The sequence below is a fragment of the Vanacampus margaritifer genome, chromosome 4 (genome assembly GCF_051991255.1).
Source record: "Vanacampus margaritifer isolate UIUO_Vmar chromosome 4, RoL_Vmar_1.0, whole genome shotgun sequence".
Lineage (NCBI taxonomy): Eukaryota > Metazoa > Chordata > Actinopteri > Syngnathiformes > Syngnathidae > Vanacampus > Vanacampus margaritifer.
This window is the reverse complement of record NC_135435.1, coordinates 3859145-3879020: the sequence shown is the minus strand read 5'-3', so window position 1 is coordinate 3879020 and position 19876 is coordinate 3859145. Positions and strand designations below refer to the sequence as shown.

Sequence of the window (19876 nt, the reverse complement as noted above, 5' to 3'; positions counted from 1 at the left end):
GTGCAGGAATGTGGACCGGTTAGGTGTTTTGTGATAAAAAGTGATGTAATTTGTGGGAGGAACCTTTGTGTATGTACTGCTTAAAGTTTTGCTATTTCAACTGAAATGTTCTTGTTTTTGTAAATCACACAGGTATTTGAATTTTACCAGACCATGAAAATTCACGCACTAACAAATGTTAATGAAAACATTTTGTTTTCACCTACTTGGTGTGTGTGTTAAGGTTGCCCCCCAAGTACAGTGGTAAACAAAGATAAGCACGCACATACCACAAACTTGTACAAACATCATGGGGAGGAGTGAGTCAGTATGTTGAACCGTTGCTGTACTAATAATGGCATTATATAATAATGGCTTTAAAAAACAACAACAATCCAAGTTTTTTTTTAAAATAAAACACAACATTGTTATTAATAAAATAACAGTCATAATAAATGAATGAAATGTATACTTTATTAATATAGGTGGTCAATTAGTGAAATAAATTCCTGAGCCAACAAATAAATATGAAATAAATAAGTGTATTAAGTACAACTCCTACACTATGTTCCCCAGTGAGGTAAATTATATAGAAATATTAAATGTTTAACATTCATATGGCATTCATAAAAAGCATGATACAATATGTAGTGCAACCTTTCACATCCATTTTAATCTGTCCTTCAAAACTGGTATTTTCCTATCTGAAATGAAAACAGCAAAAGTTATTCCAAATTATAAACGTGGAGAGAAACATCTATTTACCTTTTTTTTTTTTTTTTTGGGGGGGGGAGAGCTCAGTATTGATCATTTGACATGTCATCATCATTGTTCTCCCTTTTTTTTTTTTGTATGTGTGTTTGTGCGTGTGTGTGTGTGTGTGTGCGTGCATGCGTGCGTGCGTGCGTGTAAAAAAAAAAAAAAATAATTCCCATACTGTTCACCTAAACCGAACACTTCAAAATCCAGCCAGAGTCGTGGGGACGCCAAGAGACCCGAAGAGGGACCAAAGAAAAGAAAGAAAAGCGAAGCCCAGCACCGACCAGACACCACCCACCGGGCCACTAACCAGAGTCCTTCACCAACCCCAGAGACATCTAAATTCAAACAAATCAGGGAGACCTCAAGGGCCCAAAGGAGAAACTGAGGAAAGGTAGAAAGGACAGACGAAGCAGAGTGAGATCCACAGACACCAGCCTCCACCGAATCAATGACCTGAGGGAGAAACAAATTGTGTCTGAGTTTCGATAGATGCTGGTGTGGTGGATCTGGCATGCATGAAAATCTCCACCAAAGAGGGGAGCCGTCGACCCCCGCCAGGACAGAGCAAGCGCAACACCTCAGGGCCCCCCAGGCCGCCAAAGGAGAGCAAACCCAGGAGCAGGAGCGCCCCCCACCCCAACGCGGCCCGCGCCCCCAACCCAACACAGCAGGACGGGGCACTGCAGGCCCACCAGGCACCCCACCGGCCCACAACCCCCCCCCCCCCCCCCCCCCCGCCATCCACCCCAACCCAGCCCCAACCGCCCCCAGGTCCCCAAATCCCCAGACACCCCCCACCCCGGCACCCCCACCACCACCCCCCCCCCCCCCAACCAAACAATGAAAAATCAAAATAGTTGAAGATAACTTTTGGGGTCCCCCAAGGGTCTGTGCTTGGTCCTAAATTATTCATTATTATTATTCATTTATTCATATTCATGTTAATGATATCTGCTGTGTCTGTATTTTATTTTATTTTTTCAAATTTTGCATCTGGTATGGCATCCGCAAGTATAAAGTCCATATTACACTCTAAAAAAAAATGGGTCAAAAGTAACCCAATTATGGATTAAAAATGGACTGATCCACTTTATGGGTCAATTTGACCCAACTTACTGGGTTGTTTTATACAAAATGACCCAATTTTTTTGTTTGAGTTGTTTTAAACTAAAAGACCAATTTCTTGACTCAAAGTTGGATCAAATTGACCCAAGTAGAGGATCAGTCTATTTTTGACCCATAGTTGGGTTATTTTTGACCCAACTGTTTTTAGAGAGTATGAAAGACACAAATAGACATTTTCTTATAATTCCGAATTCCTATGGGCCATACATACTTTTCGAATTTCTAGTGTTTCCATTCACTTTTATTTTTGCATTTCTTGTAAATTCGAATAAAAATGGATGGAAGTGGATGGAAACTAGGGTGGCCAGGTATTCTGATTTAGGCAGGACAGTCCTAATTTTCACTGTGTCCTACGTCCTGCTCAACCCTAAGGAGGACGCTAGTTTGCCCCCATTTTAAAAGAAAATGAGCCTCGGTTGTGTCTATGTGACCCAACATCAGAACCACCCCACATTTATCACAACTGGTCTGTGATTGGCCAAGAGTGGCTTAACGGCAAAAAAAAGCAGCGCTAGCAAAAATGCCAAAACGCCGGACAGTCGGGGCAAAGCAGCCAGAGAACGTCACGCGGGGACGGAAAGCATAAAAGCAAGAAGCGAGCAACAGCCTAAAACAAAAAGCAAAGACATTTCAATCATTACAATTTTAGCATGTGCAGTCACCATAATGTAGAGTAAAAACCAAAGATAGACTGTAATGGTAAAATTATTTTCAATTTGAATTGCCCAGTTCTTTTCTCAATACAAGTCAAGTCAAATCAGGCCAGGTTTATTTACAAAGTTCTTAATCACAAAATATTTTCAAAGGACTTCAGCTGATACTTTTGTACTGTCAATACTGTGATACTAATACTGTCAAAATTGCTACATTTTGCTATAATTTTCTGATGGTATAGATGAACAAAAAGTGCAGCAGAGCGTACCAGCCTAACTTCTGTTGCACAACACCACCATCTACCGAGGAATTTAATGTACTACAATAGGGGAGGCTATTGTCAAGTGTCAAGAGAGCAAATGTATTTTTGTCTGGCACTTTTAATATGCCCTCTCATTGTCCATAATATTGCTCATCTATTTAATATATGTATGTACTGTATTACAAACATACGTTAACAGTAAGTAAGATGTAAAAATGTAAAGTAAGATTTTTTTTTACGCTACATGCACTTATAGTAAAATCATAATAGCACTACTTGTGTTATTTAAAATGTAAATTTCATGTACATTTTATATAATCATTTTTATTTATGTATATTTGTTGTTCATAATTAATTATTCATGCACAAATGTTATAAAATGTATTTTTTGTGGGTGATTGTCATTTGCATTGCAGAAAAAAAACAGTTTCGTCATTGGGATTTATTGTTTAGCCATTATTTCAATTAAGAATTTTTCTATGGATTTTTTTCCCACATGCACGCATGGCATGCACATATATACACACATACAAACACACACCCTCTATCAATTTTTCATCACCCTCGGCTCCTTGCCCCACCCACAGTGGATCGGTAGTGGCATGGGTTCTAAGTTTGAACCCCAAGTGAGTGTGCCCCTTTTTTAAATATATTTTTTTACTTTGAGCACCTGACCCTCTGAAGGTCACTGCATGCCCCTGATCCTGTTTGAAATGTAAAGGCCTATCAGTTTGATACACACTTCAGAAATGTGTTCAAATTACTTTGCATTATATACGATTAATAATCAATGAAATTCATCTACAGTATCTGAAGACACTGAACACATTAATGATGTGTCATAATATTTATCAACAATGATTTAACAAGGTCAGAAACATGAATATCCATCCAGCCATCCATTTTCTTAATCGCCTGTCCTCACAAGGGTCGCGGGGGCGCTGGAGCCTATCCCAGCTGGCTTCGGGCAGTTGGCGGGGTACACCCTGAACTGGTTGCCAGCCAATCACAGAGAAACGTGAATATCAATATGCAAAACTTTATTTTTCATTTTTCTTCTTCTTGTTATTATTATTTTTATTTCTGCAAGTGTTTACATTTTCAAATGATCACTTCTACAAAATTCCTAGGAAATGTCAATGTCCCATCAATGGTGAGCTAATTTTTGAACACCGCGGGGTATTCATGTGGTCCTTGGGGGCTACTTGATGCCTGCGGGTATCACGTTCAAGGTTAAGATTAAGTGTTTAGTTGAGTAGAAGCACATATGTTTCAGCGTTTTTACCTTATGGACCTGGATTCGCCAACCCTGCTTATTTGTTTGATCGTGCATTCCAATTTCAGTTTGCTCGTTGCCATTTTTCTCTCCAATACAGAGATAATTTATTCTATTATAATATTCTCCTTGAATGATAACAATTCCATTTTGTGTTTTTTTCCCCCCACCCCAGCAAGCTTTTGCAGCAGATTGCAACATACGCAGCCGGTGTAGGTGGAGTCTAGAGATTGGGAAGTCAGTGTAAGGTGACACGAGACAGGACGGAGGAAAAGCACAACAACAGTAACTTCCTTATGGCACGTTTCCCTGTCCCTGAACAGATCCGAATTTGTGATAGTGCTTCGTAAAATTTTGGTAAAGACTACGTTTGAAAGCTGGTCCACAGCGACACTTTTCACACCAAACAAAGAAATTATTACTTTTACAGCTGAGTGGCACAAGCGGGGAAATACCAACGGGCGGATTTCTTGAATGGAATCTAAGTATCTGCTGGCAGAAAGTGTCGATGCAACCCGCAGAGATTACGGATGCCGGTCGGGGAGAGAACACGGGGACTCTACAAGACCTACGTACCCGGTCTGCCTTTCGGGCAGTGTCTGTGAACAAAAAGGTGACCTTATCTATGTTTACTTTCAAACGAGTCACGACTCAGGAACGACTACGGACTCGATCCGGAAATGTCAAATTCCAGCGCTACTTTAGTGTTTTAATTCGATTACCTGCTGCTGCATTTAGATACACATGGTTAACTGGGGTGGCCAACATTTTCTTGACCGCAGTCCGGTCGAGTAGACGTAAAATGTCAAAATATGACGTGGGAAAAACTTTTGATTTCTGCCCCCCAGCAGCGAAATCATTTCTACGGCGGACCATGACGTAACAACACGCCATTTCAACGTGGGCTTGATCCATAAATGTAATCCTTTTTTAATTAATTTAACATTGAACTAGACGAGACTTTAATACTGAATTCAATCATGGAGTGACCAATATCAGTGTAAAGCATATGGGATATGCCCATAAATATCTTGCTGTACTTCTTTTGAGTACACTATAAAATGTTCTTGTACCATGCTTTTTCCACATTTCTCTGCAGCAAATTGGAGAATTATTTGGAATCGGGTATGTTGTAACTTGTCAGTGGTTTTGTGTTTGAGGGAAATGCAATTGATGGAAGGAGAACAGTAGCCACTTACATGTCCTAATTACTATTAAGCAGTTGCGCTTAAATTAGTCAAACTTTGATTTCCTGGCTATTTTTAATCTCACCATATAGTTTGTGCTGCCGTCGGGCCGAAACCTGGTAAAATTAGGTAAATTTCATATTTTTTCACAGATCCAAACTATGTGCCAAGTGCATGCGTGTGTGTTTTTGGGAGCTCTAAGGATTCCACTTGACACCAGCTATTTACACTCTAGTTTTTCTGCTACCTTTGATGAAACGTCCCCACAACAGTGAGCCTTTTGATTATGTACAGTGTTGTAAATTCAGACAGAACTATGTGTGTTCCGTTAACCCTCTCCCAAAAAGTAATAGAACAGGTAGGTCTATTTATTTAGATTTTTAGTAGATGCAAAATATTTGAGTTTGACCTCAAAAGATAAATGAGACCCCATGTGAAAAAAGGCTATGTGGTTAATGCAGTTATCTGCCTTACATAAATTAAGTAGAATTGTCTTTATAAGGACAGTATATGTCAAGTAAAATATCCAATTATGGCCCCTTTCATAATAAAAACAACCCATAAATCATATGGGGGATTTTCAAACTATTATGTGAATATTACAAGTTGCAAATATGTTATATAGTTTTAAACCTGCTCAATGCCGGAAATTGAATTTTCCATCGCGACTGCCGCCTGTGGCCGAAAAATGAAACTGCACACACCTTAGTCACATACACTGCACGCATCATGTCATATCCGCAGACAAAGAGCGGGAAATTCGAACCCGAATCCAGTCTGAAAACTATTGGCCAGAGGCTACCAGAAGTACCCATGGTGAATAGCTAAGGTGTTAATCTACTAATGAAAAGATGTTTGAGACATAAATGGTCAAATAAAAAGGCTATTGTAAAGGTATTTTGGGGCTAAATCCTCTGCAGAAATGAGAGGGAGGAGTGGTTTAGGAGAGTGTGGTCCGTGGTGTGATGAAGAGTTGAGAATGGGTAGAATGGCGTAAACAAGCTGCAGGGGGCACAGATAAGATGGCAGGCTAGAAAAAAGGAGCAAAAAATCTCTTGATCCAAACACTAGACAGTGGCTGTATCTACAAACACATAGGAAAGCAATGACAATCTGGCCGTGTGGTGGAGCCTGAGACTCGCTTAAATAGGACTGCTGACCCAAAAATGTCACTGTTTTTTATTTGAGATCTTTACAATGAAAATTATTTTTGTTGTGTTAAAATAGTTGTGTCTGAGGATTAGATGAAGCCTTGTTCCACTTCAAAAAAGCAAATGGTACTTTTTACATATCTAAACTTGAAATTGACCCAAACACAATACAAGGGTTTAATAGGTTGCAGCCACAGGCTCCTCCGGTGTTTACGACCTGTTTCCCCTTGGAATCGAGAAAAATGTAGTCCTTTGTACTGCGATTCTTACACCCATACATAAAACAGCTAGGCATGTTGATATTGTTTGAAACGAAACAAAAACAAAGCCATTAAAAAAAAAAAAAGGCACACGTATCTCCCGTTGAGTCAGTGCTGCGCACTCAACCTTTAATGTAGGCTGGAAAATGTTTAAACAAATCTTAATTGTTATATTTTCTTTATCTGTTGCTCTTATGGTGTGTTTACGAGTGCGTATTAGGGCCACGTATAAATATATTTTTTTAGAGGGTGGGGCAATATTCAGAGAAAAAAAACTAGGAAATTTGCCACTTTATAAAGTCGCAATTTGCCGCATTATGAAGTGACAAATTTGCAAGAAAAAAATTCATAAATTTGCGACTTTATAAAGTGGCATATTTGCGAGGGAAAATAACTCAGAAACTTACGTGAAAAACCCGTAGCATATATATTAATGTGAGGATTCATTTGTGGTTAAAGAGACACTGTTTATAAACTGAAAAGGCAGGATGGAGACAGATTCATTCTTAACTCTTTACTCATCAGACATGGCAGCTAGAGCGAAAACACATCAGCTGACTAACACTAACCAATCAGAAGCTAGCATACTTAAGGTAAATGCAAGTGAATGACAAAGAGCAGCAGATTCGACACATCAACTTGGTTACTTGTACTGAAAAATGCCAACATGTATGCATGTGTGAATAATAATTCTGGAAACATAAATGTACGGTTGTGTTTACAAACACAAACGGGCAAAACTAAAGACCCCACCTTTAAGCGATTTAACATTAGGACTCCTTCCTTTGTTCTTGAAACTTTGGGTGCTTTATCTACAGATGTTCAAGATGAAAGGTAAAAGCTAACTTTTGTTTTATTTAGTTGACCGTTGTTGCTCTCGCGATGCGCTGTTTACCATAAAAAAATTATGCTGATTTGGATCGCCTACAGTAAACATGTGAAAACATATGAAATTTTGCACACATGAGAAAATATATATATATTAGAGATTTATTGTTTGACTGTAAAAAGTTAAAAAAAAAAAGGCTCACGAGGCACTTGAATGGAACGAGGCTAAACGTGACAAGTGTCTTTTTCATGTTTATATAGGCCATTTATCAACTCATTAGCTAATTATCTAAATTATTACTGTTAAATAGGGGTGGGTGATTAGGCCCAAAAATGATATCACGATATTTCAAAGCAATTTGCGGTGACGATATTTTTGATGGTATTGGTAATAATTACTGAACAATAGATTTGTGATTGGTGCTTTGGAATAATGTAACTTTTATTGCAGCACCTTTTAAGCCACCTTTTTTTTATCACAATTGAATTGTAAACAATGTGCAAATATAGCAAACGTTTACTTACCAAATACAAATACAAATTAAACCTTCAGACGTCAGTGGCAAATTGCATGAGTCAAAAGTCCATTATTTTCTCCTGTGTGGTTGATCCTCATTGTAGAGGCAAAAAAATAATTGGTACGGAATACGGAAGCAGCCAGTCTGTGGCGTCATGCTCTGTACATCGCAGGCAAGTGTTTTGTTGAAAACCGGTAATCCTCTTGTGAGCGTTATTTTGCCGTGAATGTCTCTGATTGGTCAATAAGATGAGCAAGAAAATGCAGTAATTGCTTGTAGACAGCGGGTATTAATAACACAAATGTGCATGTTTACGCTGCTGCACAACAGCAACGTGCATGCGGCCGAGAGCACGTTAGCTTAGCGGCCAGTTAACTATGAGGAAAGTTACCGGTCACGGTAAAATAACCACTGCGGATTGTTTATCTTGGCCTAACAATACCCGACCGCTTCAGTATTATCCAACCACCGTCTTTTTTTTTTTCATAAGGGGTGCGTCTAATCAAGAGTGCTCCAGTAAATAACTTTTGTTCACGCCAAACAACACGAGCTGTTTCCAATCTTTCCATGTCTTCTTCGCGTGTCTTTAGACTGCGCATCCTCTTAACTTTAACGGCAATAGCTTACTCCCACTTTGCCGACAGAACTGGCTGCAGCTTACATCTTCACACGCTCCGACATTGTTTTTATGCAGCACCGAGCGGCGCTTGTACGTCCATACAAAGACGTATGATGTTACGCATTACGTCATCACGTCAATTTCGCGATATTTCAAGTTTTTATCACCCAAAAAAATACACCGGTAATATCCTAGAAGGTATGATATGGAACACCCCTACTGTTAAAATTGTTATTAGTGTTAATATATGACTGTAGCTCCATGTTGTAAAATATGTGTTTTTTTGTTTTTCAAAGTTGGTCTGTCCTGGTCTAAGGATGTCCTAAATTGTTTGCAAAATGCTCACAAATTCAAGTAGGAAGATTTTGATGAATCACACATTTCATGCGTACACACGTTTTGAGCACAAACTGTAGTCTACGCACGTTAGTGAATGAGGCCAAATGATTTTATTTTCCAGAAGGATTTGGCACCTGCCCACAAAGCCAAAACTACCAATACCTGCTTTAATAGCCATGGTACAACAGTACTTGATTGGGCAGCAATCTCGCCTGACTTTAAGCCCATTGAAAATGAATGTTGTATTGTTGTCCAGAGGAAGAGACGAGGGAACAGAGACCCTGAAATGCAAAGCATCTTGGGCTACAAGAACTGAATTGTGCCAAAGGCTGCAAATAGTTTTTGTTCCGTTTGCTGTTTGAACAAAATAAATAAATTACAAAAAAAGAGGGTACAACTTTGGTTTAGCTTTTCTGTCATTTATACATGTAAAAGTGTTCATGTAAAGTTTGAACTGTATCTGCATCCTAATGTCAGTTGTTTACCACAATGATACAGCTTGTGGTGTGCATCCTGTGTGAAGAGAAGTGACTCGTCATGTGTACTTGTTACTTCTGTACTGGAAAATTATAGTCAAGTGTCTTCTTGTCTTGACTTTTTAGTTTTTCGTTGTAGTGGAGGTATGGTTACCATGTCTGACTCAAAATTGTAAGGTTCTAGCCGGTTTGAATCTTGGTTTAGGCACTCTTGTGTGAAATGTGCATTTTTATGTTCTCTTCATTAGGCATAGTATTTTTTTAATTTGTGATTCATTGTGCAAATAATAATCATAAACTAGAGCATCGGTTAAAGTTCTCCGTCGTGGCGACGGATTTCAGTCATTTTGAAAATGAGACGGGGGTGCACCCAATAAACAAGTCCCTACTGCACGTTTGTTGTTTATGGTCCTATCACTAAACTGACATTGCTTTCACAGGGGCTTCATATTCTTAAAATCATTACATTTATTAATTTGGAAATATCACCTTTAAAAGGCTTGAAAAAGTATTGCATTTTAATATCTGGGTATTAAATTTCACGCTGTGTGTAACTTGTCCGTCGAGAAGCAGCAGCTCATATTAGGAGAAGTGAAGGGTTTTAGTGCGGACGGGACATATCGAGAGTCGAGTCTTCCACACACTACACGGCCAATTTGAATGCAGGCAGGGGAAGGAGGAAGTGGTAATCGCTATTCACTGTTTGGAACTTACTCACTGAAGTGTTACGGCGTCCTGCTACGGGGAAGCTAGTTGCTAATCCGTTACATGCTAACGTGAGTTACTAATCACGCACCGATGTACTATTTAAACACCATATTAACTAGGGCTTAACAATTATGGAAAATAATCTGAGATTTTTTTTCCCCAAAAAATTGCAATTGCAATTTCATATGCGATTTTTTTTTTTTAAGGTCCTTTTCAATTAATTTTTTACCCAACATAAAGTTAACTCTTTCACTGCCATGGACGTTAAAAGACGTCAAGTAAAAACCTACGGAGGGCTGCCAATGACGTTAATAGACGTCATCCAATTTTTTTAATTAATTTTTTTTGAAACGGGTGGAGGAAAGCCTTGCCCAGCTGTGGTGAAAGTTTCAAGCAGATCTAGTTAGCCTAATGACTATTTTTGGCCCCTAGATGGCAGCAATGACTCTCTTTTGACAAGATTGGGTAGGCGTCAGTAGAAGACGTGAGGCGGAGCTAGAGGGGACAATGGCTGGGGAAGGGAAGAGAACATGGCGACTGGTTGCAAGCAGCTCACGCTAGAGCAGTTTTTTTCAAAGACGAAAAGCATCGACCAACGCTAAAGAGCACATTGATGACGACGATGATCATCATCGATGATGATGATGGTGACTCCGAGGTTGGAAGCATTGACGCGGCAGTAGAAGACGTGAGGCGTAGCTAGATGGCTGAAGAAGCGAACAATGGCGACCGGTTGCAAGCAGCTCACACTTGGGATTTTTTTTCAAAGACGAAAGGCATCGACCAACGCTAAAGAGCACATTGATGACGACGATGATGATCATCATCGATGATGATGATGATGGTGACTCCGACGTTGACGCCGAAGTTGGAAGTGCTGACGCGGCGGCTATGACGACGTCATAAAGGTTCACGGGCTAGCGATGCTAACACCGGAAAACGCGGAGCACAACCGAGCACGCTCAGGCGGACGTTCAATCGGACGACGAAGAGTGCCCCGAGTCCAATGCATATTCATTGGAGTAGTGGGTACAGTCTGCTACTTGCTATTCCCCGGAAAAAAAGGCCGTCAAGAAAGTGTAACGTCTGCACGCGAAAGGAGCCATCGCAAGTGAAACTAATCTGTTGTGCAAATCCTGCTGCGTCTCCTTGCACGCATGGGAGCGTTACAAAAAGAAAAACTGTTATTTGAAACATACACATAATTGTAAATAGTACCACAGTTGCACACATTTGTAAATAGTTTGCGAAATTGTTTTGTCAAATTGTTACACTGTTGAATGGAAATAAACGTATTTTGCAACCAAAAAACACTTTTTCATTGTTGGTGATAGCGTTTTACAGAAGTAAAGCACTATTTAGGTGTTTGTGGCATCATTCATGGACAAAAAGAAGTGTACAATTCACTAGAGTGCATGAAATAACATTGTTTCACAAAAAGCTCTTTTTCTCCGCTTTTTGTTTCAAAACAGAGCATTTCGGTGAAACTAACCATTTTCTATTGTTGATTACTGAAGAACGGAATAAGGTAGAAACAAACTTTTTCTGTGGACCTTGAAAGATCAGTCAAAATGCTTAAATCGGCTGGCACTGGCGACATCCCGTTTCTGAAAACGTCTGGCAGTGAAAGAGTTAATTATAATAAACAATATCAGATCTATTATAGATTAAAAGATCTTAAGATAAATTCAAGTAAAGCCATTATATCACAGTTTTTTTCTTCTACAATTATAGTTATAGTTACAATTTACCACTTCAACATATCCAACTTTTCATGTTGCATTAAACATGCTGGATGCTCATGATCTTCGGGTCCTTAAACGGCACTGCACCGCAATCAGGAATGCTAACTGTAAGGGAAATCACAGAAAGGACTCAGCAATACTTCCACAAAACATTGTGGGTGAACACAATCCACCGTGCCAGCCGTTGTTGTCAGATGAAACTCTACAGAACAAAGAAGAAGCCATTTCTAAAGCAGACCAAAAAGCTCAGGCGTTTCTCTGGGCCAGGGGTTATTAAAATGGAGTGTGGCAAAGTGGAAACCTGTTTTGTGGTCAGACGAATCACGATTCGAAGTTCTTTGTGGAAAACTGGGGCGCTATATCATACTGACTAAAGAGGACAAGGACAACCCAAGTTGTTATTAGCACTCAGTTTATAAGCCTGCATCTGTGATGGTATAGGGTTGCATGAGTGTGTGTGGCATGGGCAGCATCCACATCTGGAAAAGCATCGTCAATGCAGAAAGGTATATTCAGATTGGAGAACATATGCTCCCATCCAGGTATCATCACTTTCAGAGAAGATCTTGCATTTCTCAACACAATAATGCCAGACCACATGCAGCACCAATTACAACATCATGGCTGCGCAGGAAAAGGATCCGGGTATTGAAATGGCCAGCCTGCAGTCCACTTCTTTCACTTATAGGGCCCATTTGGCACATCATAAAGCGGAAGGTGCAACAAAGAAAGCCCAAGACAGTTGAACAGTTAGAGAGACGCATGTGGGGATGCCTCACAGTGGTGAAAATGGCCTTGTCCCAACTTTTCTCAGATTTGTTGACACCATGGAATTTAAAAGCATCATAGTTTTCACTTAAAATGATAAATGTTCTTAGTTTTAACTTTTGACCTGTTCTCTATGTTCTATTCTGAATAAAATATAAAAATTTGGCACTTCCACATAAGTACATTACGTTTTTATTCACCAATAGTATAGTGTCCCAACTTTTTGGGAATTCGCCTCAGTGCAGAGGTTGTGGGTTCACATCTGGGCTCCGGCCTTCCCATTTGGAGTTTGCATGTTCTGCCTGGGTTTTCTGGTTTTCTTTTGTTTTTTGTTTTCTCCTAATACCCCCTTATTCCAAAAATATGCATCATAGGTTGATTGAACGCTCTAAATCAGGGGTGTCAAACGTACAGCCCGCGGGCCGATTCAGGCCCACCAAGGGGTTTAATCCGGCCTGCGAGATGATCTTGTAAAGTAAAAAAAAAAAAAAAGAGTATTGTTGGACCAATTAATCAGACAGCCAAAATCAAACATATAAATTCGTAATTTCAGAAGCAATCCTCAGATGAGGATGCAACTTGTATACGGAATTGATTTGGATGTCATTATTTTACACACAACCTAAAGTTAGTTTTTTTGGAAAAAATAAAAACAGACTAACATAAATCAAATATTATGCTGAATATGTCACACATTTAGCTACTGGTAACACAAACACACACGACATGGATTAACGTCCTATACCTTTATTAACTGTGTCACACAATGCATTCTGGGAACATTATATTTGCAAAACAGGACAACAGATAGATATAACACATATGGGCCCATTGTTGCAGCATTCCATTTTCATTCATGTTATTTTTTAGAAAAATATGAGCCCAGCTATTAAGGGCTGTCCTCACATCTGTATATAACTGACGTGATTTTACCAGTCCGGCCCACTTGGTAAAATATTTTCCTCCATGTGGCCCCTGACCTAATATGAGTTTCACACCCCTGCTCTAAATTGTACATTGTACATCTGAATGGTTGTCTTTTGTAACCTGCGATTGCCTGGTGACCAGTTCAGGGTGTACTCCACCTGCCGCTGAAAGACGGCAGGCATAGGCTCCAGCTTGTGAGGATAAGCGGTTCCGAAAATGGATAGATGGATGTTCTGAAACTAGTGAATTTCTACAAGTTGGCAGCGCTGTGGTAATCAAAGTGTGAATGATTCTTTCTGTCTTGGTGTTAGTCTTGCTAATGACACTGTAGCCTGTTTACGGTGTCCCCTACCTTTGTTAGTTAGCCCTTTCTTCTTGAATCCTGGCATTTTTTTTTTATCACAGCCAACTTAGGACTTGCCCCAACACGGAGGTTGAACGGTAACTTCTGTTATTCAAGTAGAAATCAAACCAGTCAGACCAGTTCCACTGACAACATTTCACAGACATTTCTGTTTATCTTAGTAAGTAAGTAATCTTAGTAGGGAACGGTTTTTAATGCTTTCTATTAGTCAGAAAGTACACTTAGACTCGTTACAGATACAGAACAGTTGCTATTATTTCGCAATGCCGTTAACTTTGGAATATGTTCAGATTGATCTCTGAGACAAAGATGATCTTGCTACTCACACCGGTCTCTCTTCCGACAGATGAGGAGCTCTACATCCAACAAGCTGTTGTTCTCATTGAAGATGCCATTCAGGTAAATACATTTTTTAAAATTCTGTGGCCTTAATAGAATAAATTAGGGTGTGAACATATGAAGGACTGTTTTGGTTCAGGGTAGATAATAATTAATATTCTACAATTACTTTCATGTTAACCTGAATAACATATGCTATTATAAACTATCTGACTTTGACAAACCAAGCTTTGATTGCATTAGTCTAACTCATAGTTTTTGCTAACATAACTAATTCGCAACTGCTATGTTGGTATTTACTTTAGGTATGAGGTGGGAAAAGTGGGTGGTTTTTTTCTTTTTAATCAGAACTAACCTACCACTTTCTAAATTTAGGGGAGACTGGGGCTAGTTGCATCACTTTTTATACTTTTATATATTTCTTGGAATCAATACATCATATTCAAACACAATCTATACCAGATGAAAGACCAAAATCTTGGGTATATTTTTTTTATTCTTGTCATTTTGATACTTTGTGTCAGTGCAGAGGCATAAGCCATCAAATAGAGGGAGTGAACATGTGACATGTTACCCCACTAATGTGTAAGTTGTCAAAGAAAAGTTGGAAAAGAAAAACCCTACCCAAAACACAAATGAAAAATATTCAGAAATATTTTTTTTTTAATTGAGGGGAAAATAATCAGCGAATATACAAATCCATGGGTGCCAAACCACAAATATGTGGGGGTCTACAATAGAAAGAATATTTGTCTTCTTCCTATTCACTTGGTCTAAGCCTATAAACATACAGCCATGAACCTACAATATTAATGTGTCACATGCTAAAACGATCACTACTCTGTGAAGTTGCACAAAGGCTATTGTGCTTTCTTTTTTAATTAAAGGATCTGTATCACATTATTTTAAGCCCTTCCACAGTTAACTATAGGCATATATATGATAAAATCTTGCCTCTGACACCATGGTGATGTAATTTTTTTTGAAATATGAGTTATTTTGCTCGCTATTTTTCTAACATGGAAGTAAAACGCCCGGTTCAGTAAAATCCCACCTCTCCCTGTGTGGCTGCCGCGCCCCTAAAACTCTGGAGCGCTCCGGAAACTGACCGAGCTAGCGGCGGATGGCTCCTTGGGCCAGCCTCCACTGCCAGGTAGGCCGCGAGAGAGCTGAATTCTATATTATGTTTGAAATATCCTCGCTGAAAATGTTTTTACTTTCTAGGCAATAAAATACAGTGTGCTGCTATGCACAGTGTGATTTTAAGAAATAAAAATAACTGATTATACTGCTTGTGCATACTTCCGTTCCGTACACAAATTCATACAGTAAATAAAGAAGTTATTTAAATAGACATATTGCTCCATCTTGTGATTGGATCATCATTGGTTATCTTTTTTTTTTTGAAACTCTTATCAGCCAAAAAAATCCTGATTGTGTAAAGCCTACTTTTCAGACCTCATTTTTAAGGGATGTAGCATTTAAAATATTGAATTTGTTCATCTCTTTCCTGCTCAGGTGGAATTTTGCTGTACTGCTTTCCTTTACACTTGACCATTTTCCCTTGCCTTATATTTGTCCCTTTTTACTGTATACAATATCCACTTGAGTCAACATGTTTTCTTGCCTGCTTCCAGTATCGGTCCATTAACCACCGGGTGGATTCAAGCTCACTTCGTCTGTATCGTTGGTACTACTCAAGGATATGCCAGTGGTTTGTTTAAACCTTCTTACTTTCTTCATTATCTTAAGATATGTGTTGTTGAGCCACTCCATTTAGCCCAAACTCAATTGGGTCTTTAAAAACAAGATTTATAACCAACCACATTTTCTTGATTACTTTATTTTTAATCAATATACTGTGGTATTTAGGATACAAACCAAATTCCAATGAATTGAGTTTTTTTTTTTTTTTCAGTCATTCAGGACAATTACAATTTTAATTCGATTTTAATCTAATAAACCCATCAAAAGTTTTTTTAAAGGTCTAATTTATTCAAAAAGAATTCCTGTGCAAAATCTTCAGACAACAATATTGCAGCCATTTCCACACAATGTTAAACTGGCCACCGCCCAAGAAGTTTCAAGAAATTGTTACGTATTTTAAAACTATAAGACACACTTAAAATTTGTCTTATGTGTGCACCGAGTTCCGGAGACGTTTTCCTTCCAGCCAAGTTTTGGGGCAAATGTTACTGCGCCAACGCACGTTTCTTTTTTTTTTCTTTTTTTTCTGGAGAGCTCAGTATTGTTCATTTGACATGTCATCATCATTGCTCTCCCTTTTTTTTTTTCAACGCACGTTTCTGATTGGTGGGCTGGTTCATGCTCGTTCTCAGTGCTAAGTTATTAACTAAGAATGTTAACACACAGATATGCCTACTACTATATATAGCCAGTAACCTCTCGCCAGTGACAGAAATACGAATGAATGGGACAAATATTGCTTATTCAAATGGGCCTTTATTCCATGCATTTTAGCATCAAAAATGTTACCGGACACTCAGTGTAACGATGCCTGATATGAATAACAGTGATCGGGATTAGTATCAAGACATTAGCCAAAAACGACTCGTCCACTTGCTGCGCTGCTAATCAATGAGCAGTGACGCATTATTTCACAGGGTGCAACGCGTAGCGTTAGGTAATTTCAATAACAAAATACGAACAATCCATAACACTAGTCAGCTCAGAAGATGGTAAAGCTGTCACTATCAATTATTTTTAGAATTGATTATTCAATCGATGGTGGCACGGTGGCTGACTGGTTAGCACGTCCGCCTCCCAGTGCAGAGGACGTGAGATCGAGTCCGGGCTTCGGCCTTCCTGGGTGGAGTTTGCATGTCTCCCCGTGCTTGCGTGGGTTTTCTCCGGGTACTCCGGTTTCCTCCCACATTCCAAAGACATGCATGGCAGGTTAATTGAACACTCCAAATTGTCCATAGGTGTGATTGTGAGTATGGTTGTTCGTCTCTGTGTGCCCAGCGATTGGCTGGCAACCAGTTCAGGATGTACCCCGCCTACTGCCCGAAGCCAGCTGGGATAGGCTCCAGCGCCCCCCGCGACCTTCGTGAGGAAAAGTGGTTAAGAAAATGGATGGATGGATGGATATTCAATCGATTGTTCCATGGATTAATCAAATAATGGGATGGAATTTTATTTTGCGTTAGTGTATTACAAAGCCATTTTCCCCCCAAAATTACTGTTTAATAACCAATCATTGTTCCTCCATTTAGACATTTTTAGTGATTAAAAACAAACAAAACATCAATACAGCAATATAAATAAGAGGAATTGATGTTATACTCACCAACCATTTGAAATTAATTGGTTGTTTGCAAATGTCTTATTTTGTTTCAATGCGTTTTTACCACAACAACCACTGAATCATTTGTACTTGTACTCTTTCTTAAAAATGCTTTTAGGGTGATTTTTGTCTCGTGTCCTTTTCACTTTAAATATCTTGTCTTGGTAGTGTATTAGGTTGAAGATGATTTGCAATTGTATTCTGTTTTTATTAATGTTTAACACAACGTCCCAACTTCATTAGAATTTGGTTTGTAAAAGCCGATACTGTACGTATGTGGTAGCCCACATTAAAATGCGACCACAATCCATTTGTCTGTCAAAATGATACTTTGATCATAAAATCTTTAAATTTTACATGCAATATTTTAACTACTATATTAACATTAATTGTCATGCAAGGACTGTATGAGTTAGTTAACCAGTCCAGTATTAATCAGTTGAAATTTGAAAGAATATTTCATAATAATAATTGTCATACAAGGAATGTATGAGTTAGTTAACCAGTCCAGTATTAATCAGTTGAAATTTGAAATAATATTTAATAATAATAATAATAACAATAATAATAATAATAATAGTGCATTATATTTAAAGGCACCTGTCTTGGCACACCGTACATTATGTTCCAAAAGACTAGATAAGAACACAAATAAAAGGGCAGAGCAAAATGGCATTCATTTGGGTAGGCAGTTTAAATTTTTAACATTTTAAACACATGAACTGTTACACAGTATACATAAAACATATTGACCATTTGCACCGACGTCACGTGATAACGTGACTGCCCTATGACCGACAGCGGAACAAAATGATTGTTGAATGGAAGTGGACGTGACCCGGAGCGAATTAGTGACTTAACGACTGTTATTTTACTAATTAAAAGTTATTATTGCCCATAGAGCCAAGGAATCTACTACTTCAACCAAAGTTCAGTCGAAGTTGCACATTTAGTCAGGATTCATAGAGAGCGATATTTACTTAAGTTGGAGATCGCTAGTTTGAAAACAGCCCATTTACCTTCTGTTGCTTGCTGTTTTTACCAAGTTAATCAAATCGCCGACTTGGTGGAGACACCATCTTCGCCCTAAAACTCCCCTCCAATATTTTATTTTCTTTTTTTCTTTTTTCTGGAGAGCTCAGTATTGTTCATTCGATTTGACATGTCATCATTTTTTTTTTAAATATATATATATATATATATATATATATATATATATTATTTTTTTTTGTATGTGGGTGAGTATGTGTATGTGCGTGCGAGTGTGTGTGTATTCATTAGTTCACCTAAAACCTATTAAAAAAAATCCCATACCGTTCACCTAAACCAAACACTTCCGGCCAGAGTCGTGAGGTCGTCAGGAGACCCGAGGAAGGACCAAAGAAAAGAGAGGAAAGTGAAATCCAGCACCAACCAGACACCACCCACCAGGCCACTAACCAGAGTCCTTCTCCAACCCCAGAGACATCTAAACTCCAACAAATCAGGGAGACCTCAAAAGACCAAAGGAGAGACTGAGAAAAGGAAGGACAGACGAAGCAGAGTGAGATCCAGTTTGAAAACAACCCATTTACCTTCTGTTGCCTGCTGTTTTTACCAAGTTAATCAAATCGCCGACTTGGTGGAGACACCATCTTCACCCTACAACTCCCCTCCAATTTTAATACACCCCGTAATTAGGGGGGGGGGGGTGTCAGTATTAAGCAGTGCTGTGGTCCCCCATCCGTGTCCCCACATGCACCACATACACTCACTGACATGTCTGGGAGGCAGGTAGATCGGAGCGGGGGGATATCATTTCCCTCTGCTGGGGCTGGGTTGGGGTGGATGGGGGGCGGACGGGTCGTGGGGGGAGCGGGGGCTATCGACTGGTGGGGTGCCTGGCGGGCCTGCAATGCCCTGCTGCGTTGGGTTGGGGGCGTGGGCCGTGTTGGGGTGGGGGGTGCTCCTGCTCCTGGGTTTGCTCTCCGGCCGGTGGCCCCTGTGGGGCCCGGGGGTTGTCCCTTGGCGCTGCCGTGGTCTGGGGGGCCCTGAGGTGTTGCGCTTGCTCTGTCCTAGCAGGGGTCAACGGGGCTCCCCTCTTTGGTGGAGATTTTCATGCATGCCAGATCCACCACACCAGCATCTATCGAAAATTCAAACACAATCTGCTTCTTCCTCAGGTCATTGAATCGGTGGAGACTGGTGTCTGTGGATCTCACTCTGCTTCGTCTGTCCTTCCTTCCTTTCCTCAGTCTCTCCTTTGGTCTCTTGAGGTCTCCCTGATTTGTTGGAATTCAGAT

General features: G+C 39.6%; 1 protein-coding gene across 5 annotated transcripts in view; it reads left to right on the top strand.

Annotated features, from left to right (window-relative positions):
* The first annotated feature begins 4297 nt into the window (after positions 1-4297).
* Positions 4298-19876, top strand: part of tpcn2 (two pore segment channel 2) — a 41614-nt gene continuing 26035 nt past the window's right edge. The window contains exons 1-4 of one of the 5 annotated variants that reach the window (XM_077563073.1): positions 4309-4415; positions 4489-4671; positions 14295-14347; positions 15925-16001. In XM_077563073.1, coding sequence (XP_077419199.1) covers positions 4533-4671; positions 14295-14347; positions 15925-16001 — 269 coding nt within the window. In that variant the 5' untranslated portion in view covers positions 4309-4415; positions 4489-4532. Of the gene's footprint in view, positions 4672-13978; positions 14109-14294; positions 14348-15310; positions 15441-15924; positions 16002-19876 lie in introns of those variants that run through there. The other 4 variants (XM_077563075.1, XM_077563074.1, XM_077563078.1 and 1 more) reach the window with 4 other exon arrangements.